At 36.5% G+C, this 22701-nt stretch overlaps 1 protein-coding gene across 1 annotated transcript; it reads left to right on the top strand.

Annotated features, from left to right (window-relative positions):
- The first annotated feature begins 280 nt into the window (after positions 1-280).
- Positions 281-22058, top strand: LOC136824275 (uncharacterized). Its single transcript, XM_067080438.1, has 27 exons — positions 281-356; positions 749-948; positions 3015-3218; positions 3472-3657; positions 3954-4226; positions 4866-5111; positions 5621-5644; positions 5890-6093; positions 6444-6575; positions 8591-8854; positions 9425-9493; positions 9767-9949; positions 10471-10608; positions 10961-11203; positions 13032-13058; positions 13247-13435; positions 14385-14471; positions 14827-15099; positions 15759-15959; positions 16545-16820; positions 17572-17700; positions 18239-18505; positions 18813-18977; positions 19455-19610; positions 19853-20128; positions 20798-20839; positions 21293-22058. The coding sequence occupies exons 2-27, from the start codon at positions 885-887 to the stop codon at positions 21403-21405; spliced, it is 4431 nt and encodes a 1476-aa protein (XP_066936539.1). The 5' UTR covers positions 281-356; positions 749-884; the 3' UTR covers positions 21406-22058.
- Positions 22059-22701: the final 643 nt, after the last annotated feature.

Below are 22701 nucleotides of genomic sequence, written 5' to 3'. Positions count from 1 at the left end.
TGCGCATACGTTAGTCTTTTCTGGCAAACAATAGTGATCATTATCATCTTGAAATACTTCAGATAGTTCAATGATTGATGAGCGATCACAACAAATCAGATAGTCCAATAATTGATGAGCGATCACAACAAATCACATAGTTCAATGATTGATAAGCGATCACAACAAATCAGACAGTTCAATAATTGATGAGCGATCACAACAATTACACGTGCATAATGGGTTGAAATGATTCTATAATTTCATAAATCATCCATGTCCTCCGTTTGGCATCATAAACTTTCTACGTTTATCATTACTTACTTTCGTACAGGTTGATATACCCGTGGAGGGCCGACCAAAATTGGGCCGAAACGGTAAAATTATACTCTGATTTTTGTCCCCGTTGAAAATAATCAGATAAGCAAATCCTCACTGCAAAATAATGTGCTATTTTTTCTATCTTTACCCCCACTGGCTGATAAAATCCCACCGCCGGGTCTGTGAGAAGGTGGTGCTCTTAGGAAATGATCAATTTCTCTTTCTCGCATACATCTGTATCTCTAAATATCACGTTATCATCTCGATGCATCTATATATTATTTATCTCCTTCGCATTGTCATTTCTATAGAAAATGGTCAGCTTATCAGACATATGCGACAAACCGCCGCTCTCCTTCACTCAATACCATTTACTAAAGAAATTTTAATTGGTTTGAGGAAATATTCATTTGTCGAAATAACTTTTTTTTATGTTGGTATTATTTAGATGAAAGTGTGTCATGAGGATGTCTCAAGCTGGTTAAATACTTGTGATTTGTTTTACAATTGACTGAATGTGGAGGAAAAGCTGATATCGTTCTGGATTTGTTTGTTTTGGTGAGACACGCTCATTTTTGCTGACGATGCATTCTACCTGGAGATATATTTCATGTGTCGTGTGTTTGATATTGGCCCCTCATTTCACAGGTATTAACCTCTATCTTTTAAAAGTGTATTACCTTAAATTAAAGGGATACTGGCATGCGAAATGAAGTTTGTCAGGACATAGCTATCACGAAAAGCGTTTCAAAAATTCAAGTTAAAGTTGTCAACAGTGATTCTATCCCAAGATGTCGACATCCAGAGTTCCAAATTCTAGACATTTGCACTCTTCACTCAGGCCGGAATCCCTTTAATTAAAAAATCCATTTTTCTTAAATGAACTTTCAACAATTCAGGGATAGTTTTTCGAGGGCCCAACGAAATGTATATGGTTTTGGAAATGTATTTGGTTTGAGAAATAAACACAGCCTCAAAGCTGTATTTTTTAGCTTCGCATAATTAATGAATCGACAAAGTAGGCATGCGCTGCCTTTGATAGGTAGACTAGGCGGTAAACAAAAAAGATCGAACATTAAAAAAGCCTGGATAGCCAGTTTAGTGTGTGACTCATTTTTTGAAAATATTTGACTGAATGGTATTTTCAAATTTGTAATGATCTAAAAGCGTATTCTTAACGTTCTGTCAAGACAATCAATTCAACTTCTTGGTCTCTGAAGGAATAATCAAGGTTTGTACGGTAAAATGGTGAAAAAACTAAAGTTCAGTCAACCCAGCTGGCACACAACGTTGTTTTAAAGTTTAAATAACGTTATTTGGACGTTATGAATGTCAAATGGACGTTGTTTTGACGTTGTGTGCCGGCTGGGAAGACATGAAGGTGGTGACCGCCAAAATGTGCTTGATTGCTTTTAAATGGCTGTGGCAGTGGTCAAAGAGCCATGCTTAGAGTTGGAAGGGAAATGTATGGTTTTTCAATATATTAATCATATAAGCTCGAGGATTTTGTCACATCAAGTCTATGAAAATTATGATTACTAATCATCCTTCGATTTAAGTCGTGACTTGTACTGATGTCCAAATGTAATTAGTAAATTGCAATCACCCAAAAATTCTCATTTAATGAAGTATTTAAAAAACCATTAATCATTATCATTGCTTCCCTTTTTGTCATCTTAAGAAATTAATGATCTGTTTTTACCAAGCCACTTTATTTCCCCATTAAAAGATGGCCATAATTTTCTTATGAGTACGGTAAACCCATTAAGTTGAAAACCCCCGTGTCTTACGATTTGCGCCGCATTTAGGATTTAATTTATCTCTTTCATTTGTTTTTAATAAGCCGCTTATTTTTCGAAATCTGGCGATGGCTTTTACTTTCAATCGGGCGTTTGCGTGCGAACCGTGGGTCGCGCATTTTGGATGGAAAAAGTGGCTTCATTTTCCATCAAGAGGTTTCAAACCTAGCCTAGCGTTCGGGCTTTTATATAATTCATTAGATATTTGAAGGCTCTTAAAACTTAACCATCTGAGGAAAATAGATGCTTTCCCGAATTCTTCAATAAATACATTTTAGAAAAAAAGGTAGAAATGTTAAAAAAGAACGAAAGGAAGCAGTGAAAGTTTTCACGACAAAAAACTGCATTTTCAAGTTTGATTTCTTGTCTTACATTAATTTCCGCGAAAAGAGATCGAAATTTGCTAAAAAAGCTTTTCTCCCGCTAAAGTTTTTGCCTTAGACGTACCCGTCTTTTGATTTCTTCAAAACCTTTAAATTTTCAGTTGTGTACAGCAAAGGTCTTCTTTAGACTGCAACAATTAATGCGAAGGTTAACTAAGCCCGTATTCAAAAGTCTATGACACACGGCTAATAGCAATATAGCGTTTTCGGCGCTTTAAAGATTTTTATATTTACAGATTTTAAGTTTGCGTATTCAGGCACAATTTATCATCAGATTTATCCTAGTGAATCAAACTAGCTTAAAGATTTCCAGGCTAATGCAAAGGCGTGTATTTTTCAGATAAACATGTTCACACGTAGGGGTTCCGTTTCGCTCCGAAACTAAATCAAGCCATTCTATTGGTTAAAGTCAAGATTTACGTCACTTCTAACCAATAGAATGGCTTCATTTCATTTCGGAGCAGAACAGAACCGTTACGTGCGAACAAAGGTTTCATTTTTGGATAAACATGTTTCTTACTTATTTCTTCAGCTGCGGATATAGAGAAGACAACAACGTACAACATTTCGACCGGTCAAATCGGGTCATCCTTTCTCTTGAATTGCAAATACGAAGGCTTCTCTAATCAAACATTAGTGTCATTACAATGGCAACTGGACAACTTACTTATTTATTACAGACAGTTCGAAAAGAACCGTGGACGAACGATCCAAGATATGGAGCAATTCTTCGATGGTAATTCTTTGTTTTCAATTTTAATTAAAACCATTTTCGTCGTAATGAATTGAGAGCAAACAAAGTTTCCGTTAAGTGAGTTGATACAATAGCCTGCCTCCCTTTTCTAACCTTCTTGGTTCTTAAAAAGGCTAATAAATACTCCGGGTAAAAGATGAAGATTTACAAAATCAACAAATGTTCTCGATCTGAAGTGGTGGAAGAAAATGCTCTCCATTCTCCTAATGAAGGAAAACTTTTTACCTCGTTTTAGTGAATGTCAACTCTCAGCCTTTACTAACTACTTCATCGTTGAAACTGGAGATACTGCGTCAACATTTCTCTGGTACTTACAAATGTATCAAAAGTGTCCGCATTCAGAGGTTCAACTCTAAACTCAACAAGACTGAAGATGAGACCAAAGTCTTCACTGAAATCCATTCAGTCATATTCGAAAAAGGTGATTAAATATAAATTTCTCTTTTCTGATCGTCTCGAAGTTTAATTCGGTCCACAATAATTCTTCAACATTTAACAGAAAAAGTAGACCACTAAAAACTTATCTAAGATTAAGAAAACTTAAAACAAATGGTCCCAGTGGATTTTCTCAAATTTTGAATGAGTCTTTCGACTGTTGGTTGAAGATCGGAGATTCAGAGATTGATCTTTAGGAGAGCTTTCCAACCAACACAAGTTTGCCGAGGTGTTTAAGCATATTATCAATTTCATTATATTTCCTTTTGAATCTTTTTGCAGTGGATTTCTTACGTCAGCTCCGTGATGAGATTAACGAGACGTGCTACTCACCTAAATTTGCTTCACCGAAGAACGCCCGTTTGATTTGGGTAAAAGAGGCTCAACTTGACGATGAACAAGCCGACCTTCAATATAATAACGGCACGATAATTCGTGATCTTTCGAAACTCGACGAGCGATTGCGACTTGATTCGTTGACGTTGCTCGATACAGGAACGTACGCGTGTTACGATCGTGGATTTAAAGTACGGTCGTTTTCACTACTTGTTCTAGGTAAGTTAGTTTGGCGTCCTAGAATTTTTCACGTAGAGTATTGCTTGGTTATTTTGTGGGTATTTTGATTAGAAAATAATCATCTTTTCATTGGAGTGAATTACTCACTTTTGGATAGAATCTTAGTCCTGAGCATCAAATCGTCCTAGTCTATATTTTGGGTGATTAGAAATTAACGTGAATTTTTAATGATTTTTAATAAAACTCTATGATAAACTTTAAAACTTGACTTTTAATGAAAGAAACATAGTTGTACTTTCCAGTATAATGCTCTACTGTTATCTGGTTTTGTATTGAAATGATACAGGTTTAACTAAGTAAGTTTGCGACCGCAGTCGAGGGCGACCCGAAGGCTCCCTTTTCGTATAGCTGTCTACCCGAAGGTAGGGGAGGGCGCCACTCCTTTCCCTGGATTTCTCCACTTACCCTTGACCCGTCTTTTTAGTTGCTGAGCATCAAGCAGAGAGGCATCAAGTACCATTTTGGGAATCTTTGGTATGACCCGGCTGGGGTTCGAACCCACAACCTTGCGCACTGAGCTGGATGCTCTACCTTTATGCTACGGTCGCTTAACTAAATTAGCTGAGGTGTATGTGCAATTTGAAAGATTTCTTTAAAAAACTTAACATTCGTTTTTAGACCATGTAACAGCGCCAGAAAGTGAAAGTCTGGTCATTCCATGCGGGCGAACCAACAAAGCCGATATTCACATGATCTCAAAAGACAATGACATCATTTATTTCGATGGTGAAATTCGTTGGCAAACTGAAATCTATTCTTTGAATGAGAAAGGACATCTGGTTCTCTCGTCTGCCGTACCTGAGGATTCTGGGATTTATAAATGTTATGGTTTGAACAGCTTGTATAAAGTGTTGAACGTCACAGGTATGAGTTTATTCTTTTTTTCAGGGGAGCTTTCAATCCAATTCATTCATGATTTCAACTCTAGTAGCTCCTCTGCTCAAGATGACGTTACTATGTCGAATTTAGAAGCAGCTGAAATTGAATAAATGCTAAGAATTTTCACTGCAGGCAGTCAAAGCAGATGGAAAGAGTGTTTGTGATTCGATGCGTTGCTAACAGTTACGTTGTTGAAATTTGAAAAATATACGAGCTCTAAGGCGAGACAAATTTATTATTGCTCTACGGGAAGACCTCAGAAAAATATGGATGGGTTGGTTGGTATAATAAAAATAAATTACCTAAAATCTAGAATCGGATGGTCAAAATCTAAAGAATTTGTGGCGTTTTGAAGCAGTAGACTTTTTCCTCTTCATTTCAAAAAAACTAGAAAGTCCATCCTCTTGCAACTCGTTTTTGGGGACAACAGGGTCGGTCGAGCCTGTAGAATAATCAATTGTTCATAATCTCCCCATATAATTTTGTTGTTTTAGTTGAAGGCGATTTAACTGAAAGAAGTATGTATTACTGTTTCATTTCTTATTCCTTTGTCAGATCACTTTTGAATGTTAAGGGAAGCATCTTAATATCAAAGGGCAACGTTAGAATAACAATTACCTTAGTATGGGGATCTTATTCATTTGATAATTTCTGTTTATTAGTTGACATTTTGCTACGGGCCAATAATGGGTATATCGTTGAATTTGATAAAGCTTTATGAAAATATCTTTTGAACACACATGACCTTTTCTACAATCTTTAGACATCTCGATTCGCAATATTGAGAAAGTAGCACTAACTTCATCAAAACTGGACATTGAACTCTCAGAAGATGTAAATCTTGTGTGTACCTTCACTCCGGGTCTGTGGCGAGTGTTGTATTTTTTGCATAATGACGTCATCATACATGTGGAGACGATAAAGAAGGAATGGTCACAAATCGATATGTCTCGGCACAAGCACGAACGTAAGATAATTGTGTAATAACGTCATTATTTTTGATTTGTATACTTTAATTTTCCTCGTTTTCTTTCAGCTCAGTCAGGGAGATCGAGACTAATTTAGTTATTATTCTACTTTTTCTTTAAACGGAATATTATGCAAATTATTGAGGTGGTCAGGACTGACGGAGTCGCAAATTCAAAAAGTTTGAAAATTGTATCTGAATTAATGGCTTCAGATCCTACCTAGGAGATTCACTTCTAGCCCTTCGGGTTTCTATTTCATTGTCCGAGTGTCTATTGGGCACGGTCTTCCCAGTAACGAATTCTGTTTGTAGATCAATTTTTCTCTCTAAATGGTATTCTTTTCTTTCAGTAACGGACTCTATTTACACACTTCACTTGGACAATACGACCACCAAAGATCTTGGTCGATACAAATGTCGTGTGCAATATGAATTTCATATGACCGAATCTGCAGAAGTCGTCATCAAATCATCCAAGCCAGGTAACCCTTTTATAGAAACAATGAATTATTGTCGTGACACTGACGCCTCCATTGAGTTTTCTCAACTTCAGTTGAGTTAGAATCTGAGAATGTGTGTGTGTGTGTCTGTCTGTGTGTCTGTGTGTGTGTATGTCCCAAAACTTTGGGGCAGCCTGGAGACTTCAAAAATTGTTCGATTTGGCTGAAATTTGGCACACTTGTTCCTTGGATGATTACCTGGGGGTGTTATTTTCATTTTTCAAAAATTTTGATTTTTGGGGCCTGGGGACGAGTTTTTCGCCAAAACGAGGCTAAAACTTTGGGGCAGCCTGGAGACTTCAAAAATTATTCGATTTGGCTGAAATTTTGCACACTTGTTCCTTGGGTGAATATCTGGGGGTGTTTTTTTCATTTTTTGAAAATTTTGATTTTTGGGGCCTGGGCACGAGTTTTTCGCCAAAACGAGGCTAAAACTTTGGGGCAGCCTGGAGACTTCAAAAATTGTTCGATTTGGCTGAAATTTTGCACACTTGTTCCTTGGGTGAATATCTGGGAGTGTTTTTTTCATTTTTTGAAAATTTTGATTTTTGGGGCCTGGGCACGAGTTTTTTGCCAAAACGAGGCTAAAACTTTGGGGCAGCCTGGAGACTTCAAAAATTGTTCGATTTGGCTGAAATTTTGCACACTTGTTCCTTGGGTGAATATCTGGGGGTGTTTTTTTCATTTTTTGAAAATTTTGATTTTTGGGGCCTGGGCAAGAGTTTTTCGCCAAAACGAGGCTAAAACTTTGGGGCAGCCTGGAGACTTCAAAAATTATTCGATTTGGCTGAAATTTTGCACACTTGTTCCTTGGGTGAATATCTGGGGGTGCTTTTTGCATTTTTCAAAAATTTTGATTTTTGGGGCGTGGGAACGAGTTTTTTGCCAAAACGAGGCTAAAGCTTTGGAGCAGTCTACAGGCCTCCAAAATGATCGGATTTGGTTGAGATTTGGCACACTTGTTCATTGGGTGAATATCTGGGGGTCTACAATTGGGCCTATGAATGATTTGAAGCCACTGAAGTTGAGCCCAGTGCGTTGCGCACGTTCGACTATGTTATATTTGGATGACAAATAAACTTTGCTATTTCCCACTATCTAAGTTTGTGCCTCCGCTACAGCGGAGTCTTGCTAACTCGAATTTCTCTTTAACTCAAACAAGTTTTATCGTCCCTTCAGTTAACAATGTCGTATGAACCAATTTCCATACCTCGAAATGTCCTTAACTCGGACAAATAACCTGTGCGTGATCGAGTTATGGAGATTCCCCTGATTTCACATATTTCTTTATAAGCTCTTGGTTTTATTCAAATTTGATCACTTTTCATTCGTAAAATTTTAAACATGGGGGGGGGGTTCGAATAAATGGGGGGGTGGAAAATTTTCTAGATTTTAATAAACGGGGGGGACCTAATTGCCGGGGGGTTGGAAATTGTACTTCTGAAACCCAAAAATAAGGTAAAAATAGGCTAAAATCAGGCTATTTAGAGCAAAATAAGGGGCCTTCTCTTTGACAGCTGAAAATATTCTTAGAGATTCATAAACGGGGGGGGGTCCTAATAAGGTCCGGAAGGGTTGGAAGATTTTCGAAAAATTATTAAGCGGGGGGGCCTGTTTATTTGGAACCTAAGAGTAACAGGTTAGTTAATCCAAAATTTAATAGAAACATAGAGCTATTAACCTTGGAGTCAATTACTCAATCCCGTCAAACTAAATCTTCGATCGGAGTTTTTCATTTAGAAAGCACTACCCTAATGAAAGGAGCAAAACTCAATAGCGGTTTAGATACATCGAGAGCGTTAAATCTACTTTCCCATGAGTACTTGTTATGTAGCGCTGTTAATACTGTATTAGGTCATATTTTAACACTGCAATGGCTTCTGCGTGTATCACTTAAAAAAAAACTCCGACCGAAAATGGCGGATAGAGCTTAATCCATGGTTTATAAAGGTTAGTGGTACCAATTTACAACCTTCTCAATATTATTCTCTCAATAGCTAGCCGAAATATTATACTACCAATCAAGAACGACAACGACACGTCATCGCATTCCATATTCTGTTCACTACCGGTGCTGGAGAATCAACCGGTGTTCTGGTTCAAGAATGGCCACCCGCTCCACCTGGGTGATCAGAACCTTGAACCCAACAATGGATACATCAACAACATGACCACATATGTGTTCAATACTGATTGGGGTTTCAACGGGATTTATGATTGTTATTCGGGTGACCGACATCTACCTTTCGATGTCATTTATTGTAAGTGTTTACAGAAAACTGCTAGCCTCTAACAGAGAGGGTTATTATTTTCTATTGAGTAATTTGGTCAAGTGAAAGAATTCTGAATATGTCATCCAGTCGTAATATAAATTGTACATCGTTAAAAGATACGTCTTTTCGTGTACAGAAATTCTAAAAAATTACTTTTCTGCTATATTTCTAATGAATTTGCTAAAAACTCTCACGGTAAGAAAGATTGAATTACGAGATTGACTTTGATTGGAATTCTTGAAGTTAAAACTGTGGGCCGGTGAATAAATCTGCATTTCGTCGTTGTCAAGACAAAAAGGAAAATCTCAAAATCATTATCTTAGGAAAGTGAGAATTTTTCTATAAGATAAACCTTTGACAACGAAATTTGGCGTGTGTGGATGAATCTCTCCTCTACTCTCCTCTATAAGATGAAAGGGCTTATTTCATTGTCAACGGTTCATCTTATAGAAAGATTCTCAATATGCTAAGAGACCTGAAGAGACTCATTTTGAGATTGGTCCTTCTGCTTTGACAACGACGATTATGAGTTGACTTACGATATCTTTTCTTTTCTAGCATTCAACTTGACAGCGTTACCGCCTAACGCCACAACTGATGGTGTGTCGAGAGCTCCCGACGATGATGGTTCGATCTTCTATTACCTTAATCTCAAAACTGTTCCCAGTTAACTATTTGTTTTATGCATTGAAATGGGTCTCAATAGATCTGACTTTGTTATTTATTGGCCTAACCGCTGTTGACAATGAACTCAGCAAATTCCTAAAATGCTGAATATAATTAAGCTAGGGAGATGGGCACCTTACAAAAATTACACGTATATTATGCCCTATTATATGATAAGTATGTTTTATCACCAAAAAGTGATCTAAAATTGGCTAAAAATTTCATTTTTCATAGAAATCCACGACAACCTGACCATCAAGGGATCTCATGTCGTCAACCACCCTGGCGACAATTTGACGTTGACATGCGACGGTTTAAAAGCCGACAATGTTGTCGTTTATTGGTTCTTCGGAGAACAGCTTATTTTGATGAGATCTAGTTATGAAAATTACACCTGGACAGAATCTGATAATTATGGTATGTCTTGCTTTTCCAATACATTCCTTATAACAAAACATTTCTATGATTGTCTTGGAAACAAATAAATAAAAATGTTTTAAGAGAAATGTTACTTACTGAAATGAATATTTAATGTTACCCTCATCCCGGGGGGGGGGCAGTGGGTTTACCAACTGACGCTATGTGTGGCGAAAGATGTGGCTTTTAGAACCGCACCCTTACAGTGCAGCAAAAAGTCGGAATTTTCGGGCAAAAATTTGCAATTTTTTCTTGATTTGCTGAAACTTTGCATTTACAAAAAGTTCACCCTTACAGTGCATTTCTGCTATTTTGAAAAACATACCCTTAACCGCCGCGCATACCCGTCTGTCAATTTGCCTGACTGCCCTCAGCCCTCACTCTTTATATGTTCCCATCAAGAGCTGTACCTTTAACACTTACTGTCTTCGTTTCCCCATAGAGTTCAGTTCCATTATCATTAACTGTCGTCAGCCCCCCCCAATCATCACTCTAACCTTGATCTTTTTTGTTCTCCACAGAGAGCAGTTCCATCGACACTTTCACCATTGTTCATGTTGACGAGATCGATATCATTCAAGATTACACGTGTTTCATGTTCGATTTGGATCCTCTTAAAACGTACAAAAGCAAACCATTCGACTTACAAATCTACAAAAGTGAGTTCTAAAAAATCGTGTTAAGGCCGGTTTCCATTTTCGCGCGAAATGTGCGAAAATCTTTTAACGTTTTTGTAAGGTCATTGGTTGGTTGAAAAATAAAGCAATTCCATTGGTCAAAATTAAAAGCCGCTGCGTCGGTTAAGAAAAAAGTTGAACTTCCTTCAATTTTTTTTTATTCGCGCGAAACTTTTTTATGATGTAAACTTTTCTTTATGCAAAAAAGGTTGAAATATAACGTGAGTCTTATTTTCGTGGATAAGGACAAAATTTGCGAAATTGATCTGGTTAAAGGATTCATTTTCTGGATTCTCCAATCTTGATGTTGAGTTTATTTTCTTTTTTACCACAGGCAAAGTATCTCATGTAGCATCCACACCAGTTATGTTGACATGTGACGCCGCCCACCAACCGGTCACGTGGATGAAGGAGGAGGCCCTGGTTACCGCATTCGCCGGGTATCCACTTTTCCAGGACAACACATACTCAAGTTACAATGCGTCGTTGTTTATTCATCGGATAGGCAAGAATCAGAAAGGAGTTTATAGATGTATCGATGGCAAGCGACAAACCAGAAGAACGGTGTATTTCAACAGTAAGACATTATTACTTAGTTGGTAGTCTAGCAAGCTAGACGACTAATACAGACATAGTAGAAATAAAGCAAAAAGTAATGGAGGGAACAATATTTGTTTATAAAAACTAAATCCCGTAACAATAATCGTATTATCATTTAACGCCTATACTACTGTAATTCATTATTGTTTCAATAAAAAACTCATTAAAGTCTGTCTCAATATAATCTGCAGCGGAGACAAAATTGATTGTACCTTTTGATAGAATTTGAATTAGATCGCGGTTTTGTGCTTGTCAAGAGTGGAATATTACCAAATAGAAAAAAAATCAACTTCGTGAAGAACTTGGATGTAATCACCATTTTCACAGTGGTAATTCTTTTGTGAAAAAAAATATTCAAAAACATTAATTAATTGGATCGAAAGATATCGCCAAAAGTTTATCACCGAAAATCAACAAAAAGGAGCCCATTTCATAGTCAACAAGACAGAAGTTTTAAGCTGCATTTTTTGACTGAATAGATATTTTTTGAAAATTTCTCCTCAGTTACAGCCCTCTAGGACTGAAGATTTTCTAATATGCAAATTCAGATCATAGGAAATTATACAAGAAGTTGATTTTTTTATTCTTCATTTATCACCTACCTTTTCCAAATTTATTTGATTTTTTTTTCTATTTGATAATATTCCACATTTAAATACCTTTTCAACAAGCACAAAACCGCTATCTAATCTAAATTCTATCAAAAGTTACAACCTATTTGTTCTCCTATTATATTGATACTCTTTCGAATGTTTTTATGTTTATAATCGACCGCCGAAGGCGGTTAATCTTCCGAGCTGTATACGGGTAAAAAAGTTCAGTAGTGGTGAAGAAGTAAAGCTCGAATCTCATTGGCTATCCATTTTTTCAAAGATCCAGGCTAATTATTATCAAAGATTCAGGCTATTTAATTCCGTATTCTAATTCAAAGTTGATAAATTTCAGAATTCAAATCCGAATCTTGTGTTCTCCGTGTTCTTGTGTCCGCGATGGCAAAAATAAATTTTAAATAAAATGGTACTGAATCTTGTGTTCTCTGTGTTCTTGTGTCCGATTTTATCAATTGCAGAGTTCCCAAATCCAATCTTGTGTTCTCTGTGTTCTTGTGTCCGATTTTATCAATTACAGAATTTCCAAATCCAAATCTTGTGTTCTCTGTGTTCTTGTGTCCGATTTTATCAATTACAGAATTCCCAAATCCAAATCTTGTGTTCTCTGTGTTCTTGTGTCCGATTTCATCAATTGCAGAATTTCCAAATCCAATCTTGTGTTCTCTGTGTTCTTGTGTCCGATTTTATCAATTACAGAATTTCCAAATCCAAATCTTGTGTTCTCTGTGTTCTTGTGTCCGATTTCATCAATTGCAGAGTTCCCAAATCCAATCTTGTGTTCTCTGTGTTCTTGTGTCCGATTTTATCAATTACAGAATTTCCAAATCCAAATCTTGTGTTCTCTGTGTTCTTGTGTCCGATTCAATTGCAGAATTTCCAAATCCAATCTTGTGTTCTCTGTGTTCTTGTGTCCGATTTTATCAATTACAGAATTTCCAAATCCAAATCTTGTGTTCTCTGTGTTCTTGTGTCCGATTTCATCAATTGCAGAATTCTTTCAATTGTTTGCAGGATTTCCTTTCGTAAAAAAGTAGCTTTAATTTATCTGACTCAGCATGAAGACACTGCCTAAAATAAGCTCCTTTTATTCCCGTAGAAAACCTTTAAAGAATGAAATATTTTCTTTACTTTAAACTGAACTGCAAGAATTATATCATGCAGTAATACTTACATTTTTTTAAATTTTTTTTTCAGCTTTGGGAAGCTACAAATCAACAAACAGTGAGTGTGGACCACTTTTCCTATTCTCGATGATTCTCAAGCATTTCAATGCCTCTGGAATTAAGTAACTGTTGTTTTCCAACAAATCTTTCCCTTTGAAGTTCCTTGTTAGCTGAAAGTTTCTTATAATCTCTATTTGTGCAAATCAATACTAGATTTCTTAACTCTTAACGCTTTTATTTTTGAAGGGATTAGAGATGAACTTAATCGAGTCAACATCACCATTAATCGTGGCGGGCGTGCAGGGCGGAAGTTTCAATTATTTTGTAATCACGACTTTCAACCAGACCTCGTCTATTGGCGTTGGGAGAATGGGTCGAGTATTTTTCAAATCGAAGGAGTCAACACAAAAGCATCTTTTAATTATCTTTATGAAGGTAAATTATTTTTCCTCATCTTACACAGATGATCTTTCGAGCTCGTGGTCCACTACAGTGATTCGTACAATCCCTGAATTCCCGATCTCCGAGCAGATTCTAACATGAATCCACTCTAAAGACCATGGCTCGGTAAGAGAATCTGCACGAACTGGCTGATCTTCTATATAACCCAGATTTGGGATGCATATTAAATGTGCTATTGAGAGCAGTGAATGGCTAAAGCAAAATAATTGCTCCAAAATCAAGCGCCGATTATAGTCACGAATTGCATCCTGTAGAGAGCAATTAATCGTTAATCACACTCTTCAATGAGGCGCCAATATTTACAAAATTGATTTTAATGTTTTTTCTTACATTTTTTTTGCATCGAACGTTTTAATTGCATTCGAAATTTATTTTATGAGAAAGAAAATCAATAAACAACAATAAAAGAAAGACATAAAGAGAAGAGAAAAATATAAAACTCTCAGTATAATTTCTGTAATTTACTTTCTTAACTGGGAAAAAGTAGTGAAAGCCATTGTGCGATTAGCTCGTAATCACATAATAACTCGTACAATTCGAAAATTGCACTCGTGATTTTTTTGTTTCGAATTTTCCTCGTCCTTTCGGACTCGGAAAATTAATAACAAAAAAATCACTCGTGCAATTGTATTCGAATTGCACTCGTTGTGATTACATATACTAACTTTAAAACCAAGACGCTTACGTTTTCGTTTTCAAGCAAAAGACAACGCGGTTTTGAATTTTTTGGCTGAACAATCAGGTCAGATCGTCACATTCACTATATCCCTTTAGGGCAGAGCTTGGTATGCGCAGAATGGTTCATTTGTTAAGAGATTACTGAATTATATGAATTGTATTTATCAGTGAATTACATTTTTCAATTTTGTGTCACCAAAGTACCAGTCTGTTCGACAATTTGATGCTTTGTTTTTATTTTCAGGAAATCAAACAAAAAATGCTCACATTTTGACCGTGGTTTATTACTCTGAATATGATTTTGGTTATTATGAGTGCTTTGCTGTCAAAGGTATGTGTCTTCTCACAAACCCCGCTCCATTTTTTAATTCATGGTGGCTGACCAGTGGAGGAATAACACTCTTAACTTTATCTATACTATGAGAAACTGCTCGATTTTTTCCAAGATCTGTTTATAAATCTTTTCGTATTGAAAAAAAAGGAAAGTGGGGTACCCTCCTAAAGATCAGTGAAATTTTATGAAAGATCCACGCGCTCTCTTGAAAATAAGCAAGAATCAAAGACAGGTCCCTTCAAAATGATAAAAAATCCAGGGGTTTACCTTTTGAAAGTAACCTACTGGGAGGGGTAAGGTTTTTCTCTAGAATAGCCGTAATAATCCGTATAATTTTCGAATGTTTCCATAGGTGATTACGTGTATCACGCAGGAAGATATGTCGGCGGTATCACGTACGTTGACCCCGATGAAGAGGGCGAGAAAGGTGAGGCGTTGTGGAATGTAGTGGAAGACATTAGCGTCACGCATACCTATGATAAGAACACCAAAACTCTCCAGTTGACTTGTTTTCTTGATGATATCGCTTACAACGAGAGCAGTAAAATCTATTGGCTGAAAAATCGAAAGTTAATATACATTACCAATAAAAAAGGAGAGAACTGGGGAATCGCTAATTACAAAGGTAGGTAGAAACATTACTTTTTATATTTATTAAAGGCCTCCCAAAAATCAGCCTACAATAATTTCTTACAAAATATTGCATTTAATTCACAGAAACTCTTCTCGTAAGGTTTTTAGCCTCGTTCTGAATACATCTCAATTTCATAAAGAGACTATCAGATGATGTAAACACCCCTTCTGACAGGGTGAACGGACGTTTCCCCGACGGAAACGATTCCCCGACGGACGTTTCCCCGACGGACTTTTCTCGAACGGACGTTTCCCCGAATGGACGTTTCCCCGGCTATGATCGGACATTTCCGGTTGGATTTTTTCAGTGAAAGGGGCTAAAGTCTAGCCTTCTTCAATTTTTCAAACAAACAGTTGAAATAATTATTTTGAGCGTTCGATAACATAAATCCACAAATATCATATTTCTTTATAAAAACACTAGATATGCTATCTGCTCACTGAGTTCCCTGGAGGTGTGTCCAGTTTTGAGTTTGGGTTGTCCGCCATTTTTTTTTTTTTTTGATTTGCCTTAGAGATTTTTAAACGTCCGAATTTCAAAACATTCGAATCACGCTGTTGACGACCAGAGTTGGTAGTGGACTATATGGGGGATCCCAATCCAGTCAAAGTTAGAGATCAGTTTTTCAATCTCTCATTTCTATCTTTTAGCCGCATTTTCAAACAGCTCCGATGAGTTCCGTTTGGATTATACGGGTCCGATTAAGGAAGATGTAAACGGTGGCTTCACATGTAGTGTCTTCTTGGTGGTGACACCGGAACAACCGGACGATGTGGATACATTAGATCGATTACAGCCTTATCGCGTGGTGTATGTCGGTCAAACCCTAACAATTAATGAATTTAAAGATGGTAAGATGCAACCTCGTCACCGTGTATCCCAGGCTTTATTTACGTTACTGATTGATGTCAGAGAAGATATATCTGACGCTATCAGTGAACATCAAAAGAAGCCGATAAAACGCTGGGGGCGTGGTTTATTAGGACATGTAGATTCTCACTTAGTGTGATTAAGCATCAGAATAGTGATGATAACTCCCGGCCGGCTTTTACTTAGTTGAGGATTAAGGGTTGTTTTTCAAGTCTGTTAAGTAACACAAAGCGCTCTCATTAAATGTAAGGGTATGGAAAATTTGGTAATTTCAACTATTCGATAAATTTTTTATTTAACTCTAGCACCAGCGGACTGAAGCTGTGTAGAGGGTTTTCTTATGATATATCGGTGAAGATGCTAGTTAATGCATATGAAATGATATCTTCTTTTAGATATTTGAAGTTCTCATTTAGGTTTCATTTCTGCTAAGCATTTGTTCTTTTCTTGAGTTGAAACTCTGCCTCCGGGTCTTGGCTATTAACAGGTGACTAAAGTGATAAACTTTATTTTAGTTGAACATTTTCGATCAGTGCTTTAAGAAGATAATTTTATCTATTTTACAGACCCGAATCCTTTTGAAATATCTGCCAATTTCAAAGAAAATGAACGAAAGTTAAGCTTGAAATGCAACTACAAGAGCATCGAGGGAAAACCCGAGTACGTCTATTGGAATTTCAAGAAGGAAGAAAAAGGGGAAAACCATTTTCTGATCATGCATTCTGATGAAACCTTCGCCGATGACAAAAATAACCATAAATATCAGTTCTATAATTTACGAAAACAAATTTTGATCCCTGAAAGTTCACATTACTCGACGCAACCCATTCATTGTCGTTTTGGTAAGTGGTTTTGAATTTATTTAAATTTCTTTTGCTACCATTAAATCTTCAAATTGTTACAAAAATGTCTAATGTTCAGGCCCTGCTAAGAAAAAATTTGATACATTTGACTTTTGGCGATTTTTCTTACGTGGGTAGAATCGGTTGTAGCACTTCTAGCCAGATACTGTCTCGTACTTATACTTACACTTAATATATCAAGACAAATGTATTAATTAATGTTGAAATAAGTAATAGTTATCGGACAGTTGCGAGTTCAATATGAGAAATATTTCCATATTGTACGAGAAAATGTCGGATAACTGGTTTATCGGTGACCCAAAAAATGCACTTTTTGTGTTGGAAAAAAGCGCTGCAGCTACCTGCTACAATGCAGCAACATCTTTATGTCATTTATATTTTGTACGTGTAAAATACAAGATATATTGTACTCTTTTTAACCAATCAGATTGCAGATATTTTTTGGATCGCCGATAACTCCTTTAAGAATGGGCTATTTCAGAATGAGATTGACTCCCGTGTGGAGGAAGTTTGATATTCTATCAAGGGTAATGATTCGCCTACCTTTTTGCTGGGGGTCAAAAATATTTTGCAAAAAAAATAAACAGCTGAGTCTTTAGAACTAAACGAGAAATTTCAGATTAATTTTCTAAATATGAAGACTTCAACATAGGTAAGAAAATAATTTCCGGGGGTACAGGCATCAAAATAGGAGAGCTCAAATTGTAGGTCCGTTTGTTTTTTTCCTTAGCGGCCGGGTGCACCGAACTAGTGATCAGTAATTTTGGTGAAGGGAATGTTGGAATTTATGAGTGTTATGTCAAACCCATTGGAAGACCTCTCGTTAAAACGAATAACTACCAGAGTGAAGAACCTAACCGTAAGTAAAAAAATACTCTCTTATTTGTTGCAAGGCGAGACCAAATTAATTTGTTGTTCTACGGGCCCGTAGAAAAATTAATATTGAGTTGGAAAAGGTGGAGGATGGACTTGATAAGTTTTTTGCAGATATTTTTAACTGAACAAGTTGAAAAAGTTTACATTCATTACAGAACTTAGATGAATTTAAAATACCACAATGGAAATGGTACGAAAGTCGCCCATATTCAAAATCTTGATTAGAGGCTAACAACAAAAGTATGTTGTTTAGTTGAAGCTTCCAAGCTGCTTGATCTGTTTAGCCCTGAAACGACGTGTCTCGAGTTTACAGGGTCAATAAAACAGGGTTTAGGGGCTAAAACCATTCTTGGTGGCAGCGAAGCCTTGCTCAATATAAGATTCAATTTTGAGCAAATTCCATGGCTTCTGGCCACCAACGATCACGTGATATCTCTAAGCCAATGAAATTGTATAGAGTTCAGCTCAGAAGATGAGTTGACAGCACATGGACTTCAACATTTTAATCAACTTTCTTTTAGCGAACAAGGCGTTGATTGATTTTCGTATTTTCGATTCTGTTGAATGTGGAAATGCAGAGCCAAAACAAGGCATCGTGTGGACTGTCAACGATCAGATTCTGGTATTGGACTCAGACCTGGTCATGGATAATGTGAATACGCTGTATAAACCACAAGGGCTCGACGTCTTAGAGTTCCACAACATTAGTGAAATACAGAACGGGATTTATAAGTGCTTTTTACGACAAAGTGGAGCTTTGTTATCCGTATATAACGTGGTTTTGAAACGTATGTTTACTTTTTGAAAGTTTATATACAATGCCTAGCTATGAATAAACAAGAATAATGCACAAAGTGTATCGGTAACACTTTGCTTAGCTGAAATAATATTGCATAAGTAAATTGAACTGCACTTAGTTTTGTTATAACGGTTACTCTGTACCGCCCTCACTGTTAACTTCTGCCTAGTTAACACCCAGCGTCCTTCCTTGTAAAAGATGTCTAGTTAACACCCTTCCTCGTCATCGCCCTTCCTTATTAAAGATGTCTAGTTACGCCCTCCTTGGTAATAGCTACTATCCATTCTTTTTTACAGCTGCCTCAGTATATGTCAACAAAACGGAAGAAAAGCTAGGTCAATTATTCAAAGTGATATGCCATTTTCCGAACCTAGAACCAGAGCTTGTTTACTTAACGAGAGGGACGGAGATTTATTACTATGATGGCATTAATAATGTGAATGACTATTCCAGATACAGAGGTAAGCACTTATCATATTTCAACACCAATGTCACAAAAAGCATATATATCAACGGAGTCGTTTTATTTGGAGATTTCGCTCCAAATTTGCTCGTATCCAGCCCCTTAACTCTCTGTTTAACGATTCTAAATGCGCTCACAATTATACCACGTTGTCCTGACAACAAGAGTCTTTTTGATTCGATTTACTTTTCTTTTATAAATCAAATTTTCACGAATAATATACACCATTTGAACATTTACGTTGGGTGGCCAGTCATTTTAGATCATCTTTGAGGGGAAGTCTCTTCTAGTCCTCTCTCTCCTACAAGATAAAAATTTGAGCCGACTCTTTCCCAAGAGAGAGAAATTCCAGCCAGCTCTTTCCCAAGAGAGAGAAGTTCTAGCCGACTTTCCATTATTAAAAGATTCCTATCAGGACTATGACCTTTACAGATTGTGCAGAGACGAAGTGAATTTCCTTTCTTGCTTTATTTAGGACACTTGAATGAGGAGGATTATTTCTTGGAGGTGGATTACCTTGACTTGAGTCCAGGAGATGTGGGCAACTACACATGCCACGTTCAACTTGGTGGTATTTATAAAGAAGAGAAGAGAATCCTGAGCGCGTCCATTTCCATTGATCTAGAATCAGGTGAGCGGCTTTGATATAACACACTGACATCATAATTTTCGAATATGGAAGGAAGTTTCACTGTAAATCATTACCATGATTTTGTTTTCAATTTACGATGCTATTATCACTTGCTAATTGAATAGAATGCAGAAAGAAATCCTTTGGGGTTGTTGTGTAAATTATTAAGCCCTTTTTTGGCGGGAAGACGTTTAAAATATCATTTTTAATATCTCAATCAGGTCTGCTTCCTTTTTTTTCAGTCGCTGCCCCTTTGCAACCCAACCAAGGAATGGAAATCCAGATTCAATGCAAAGTTCCCGAGTCGACAACACAAGGCGAAAATTACAAATTATTCTGGTTCAAAGATGACCAATTGATAAACAATGGCAACAAGACTTTATTCAAAGAAGAAACATATAAAGTGGTTTCAACAAATGATAGTTTGGCCATCAAGAATATCTTACCCAGTGATAATGGTGTTTACAAATGTTATTTCAGAGGCATCAAATTTCAAGAATTCACAATCAACGTTATACGTAAGTTATCAGTTACTCTTAGGTGCCAATTAAACGGGGTTTCGAATAAAAGGGAGGGTTGGAAAAATTTTTCAAATCAAATAAACGGGGAGTCCTCCCCGTTTATTACCGGGGGGGGGTTGGAAAATGGACTTTTAAAAACCCTAAAAAGGGTCAAAATAGACTAAATTTAGGCTTTTTAGAGTAAAACAAGAAACTTTCCTTTTGGGAGCTGGGAATTTTTTCAAAAATTAATAAACGGGGGGGGGGTCCTAATAACGTCCGGGAGGGTTAAAAAAACATTCCCTCACGGAACATAATGTTAATATAAAATAAGATACAGTTGACGCTCTCTAATTCGATTTTCAAGTGATATTGGATTTTCATCGAATAAGCATATCGTATAAGAAGAGCTTCGATTATAAGAGTTTCTTGTTGAAGGTGACTTTCAATATTATCGAATAATGGAGCGTAGCGAATAGTTGAATGAATGCTGGGTCAGAGAGCGTCAGTTATACCTTTTTGTGAGAAAAACCGTCGGTGAAATTCACCACCAAGTGATATTTTCGATAACCCACACCCAAATACACCCATCAACCGTTTACGTCATAATTGTGTCGGTTACGACTTCATCAGAGTCGAATCTCTGGTGAGTACGTCAAAGACTTATTTTATCAATTGTTGTTTTAGCTCCACCGGTGATCGAGACAACTTTTTTCTCCAATTTAAACGGTAAGTCTTGAGTAAAAAATTACGCGTTTTTTTTATATGTTGTCTCGATAAATGGAAATCTAAATTGTCTATCTTTGCTATAAAAATTCAACCAACTCTCTGAAGGGGTTCCCAAAAATAAGAAAATCTAAATTGTCTTCCCACAAAAAGGGTCCTAAAAACGTCAAAAGGTTTCCTTTCATAAGTTTCGATCTTTACTTGCAGACATATTTTCGTTTGGATTTTTTTACCTTCTTAAGCTTCTTAAACTTCAGCCAAAAAACGGCTAAATAAAAGGTTTGTGAAAAATTGGATCATTAATTTTTTCTGATTTTTTGAATGTGTATCATTGTTTCAATTTTCCTTGATTAGTTTTGATAACCAGGTAGGCCCATAAAAGTATCACTTGTTACTTGCAGACATTTTCGTTTGGATTTTTTTATCTTCTTAAACTTCTTCATTTTACCGCTTAAGGTCAAAATGGTTATTGGTTAGGAGCTGGTATTGCCATTTTGATTGTTGGGTTGCTCATCTTTGCTCTATGGTTGACCAGACTGCAGAAGGTGAAACCACTAAAAAAACATTAGAACGCAAGGTATCGAACAAAGATGGATAAGAAATCCTAACGGTTGATTTATTGAAATTCTGAATATAACACAGAGTAGGATTGTCTTAAATTTCACCGACACTTTATGGTTGATCGAACGAATGTAGGATAATATCAAAGGACATTATGAAAAATTCGCTTTCATGGATATATATAAACGGACTTCTGAATAGCGCACCGCGCTGAATCTAAAAATATATTTTATTTTTGACATAATCATTACTCTCGATGTGTTTGTACGAGCTCCAATCCCATCCACCTTTGCGTTAATCTCTTGCGTTAATTACATCATTTGACAAAAGATATATAACAACTTGCACGTATCTTTAATGAGCCGCATTGAATTGTGGGATTGCAACTCGTACAAATGTCAAAAAAGTGAAAGGTGTTGCGGAGATCTATTAGAAATAATTTTGAATCTCGTACCCAGAGCCACTTGCACCACTTTTCGATTTTACTGATGGATATTCTTAATTTTGAATTGTTTTAGCCTGGGATCTGATACGAGGGGTCCTGTACCTTTCTCATTAACTTTATCAACGATCATAAATTGATTGATGTATATTTGCTACTGGGTTTTGTATATATTTATATGAATTTTTATCTAAATATATAGAGTATATAATTTCCAAACCCGAATGTCACGCCGTTCACTTCACCACTTTGATATACAGTTGCCGTTCTAATCTTCGATATGCTCTATGACTCGATAATATTGGAAAGTCACCGTCAACGAGAAACTTTCATAATTAACGTATACGCTTCCTTAGTAGATGAAATTCTTATCCCCCTTTAGACTGGAGTCGTTTATATAATGCGTGTAATACAGTAGTATAGGCGTTATATGATGATACGATTATTGTTACGGGATTTAGTTTGTATAAACGACTAGAAGAATCCGGTGGTTTGGTCTTATAGATACCCCGGCTAGCTACGCAGAAACTGGTTAACCCAGAAACTTGCGTAGCGAGAAAACAATTTATCAAGCAAAAACAAACTCTCAAAACAAAATCAACTTTTTCATTTAAACTTTTAACACACAAATCTACACACATTTTTTTCATGAATTTTTTTTGAGCGGGAAAAATTTATAATTGCAATATTGACACTTTTGTTTTGTTTGGAGTTAGTGCACAAAGGTTTCTAGACGACTAAAATACTAAAATGCTTTATTTCCATTATGTCTGAATTAGTCGTTTAGCTTGCTAATTCTAATTCCTAAGATTTCTAATTCTAAGACTAATTCCCCTTGAAAATCGAATTATGTTTTCTCTCT

Source organism: Clytia hemisphaerica, unplaced genomic scaffold (assembly GCF_902728285.1).
Source record: "Clytia hemisphaerica strain Z4C2 unplaced genomic scaffold, Clytia hemisphaerica genome assembly, whole genome shotgun sequence".
Lineage (NCBI taxonomy): Eukaryota > Metazoa > Cnidaria > Hydrozoa > Leptothecata > Clytiidae > Clytia > Clytia hemisphaerica.
The sequence above is the reverse complement of the archived record's forward strand: the minus strand, read 5'-3'. Positions and strand labels throughout refer to the sequence as shown.

Bases quoted from the DNA above. Each gene is read 5' to 3' on its own strand.
- LOC136824275 (XM_067080438.1), top strand. From the start codon at position 885: ATGCATTCTACCTGGAGATATATTTCATGTGTCGTGTGTTTGATATTG. The intron at 3,219-3,471 runs GTAATTCTTTGT...ACCTCGTTTTAG, and splicing joins TATGGAGCAATTCTTCGATG to TGAATGTCAACTCTCAGCCT. The intron at 18,978-19,454 runs GTAAGCACTTAT...TGCTTTATTTAG, and splicing joins TGACTATTCCAGATACAGAG to GACACTTGAATGAGGAGGAT.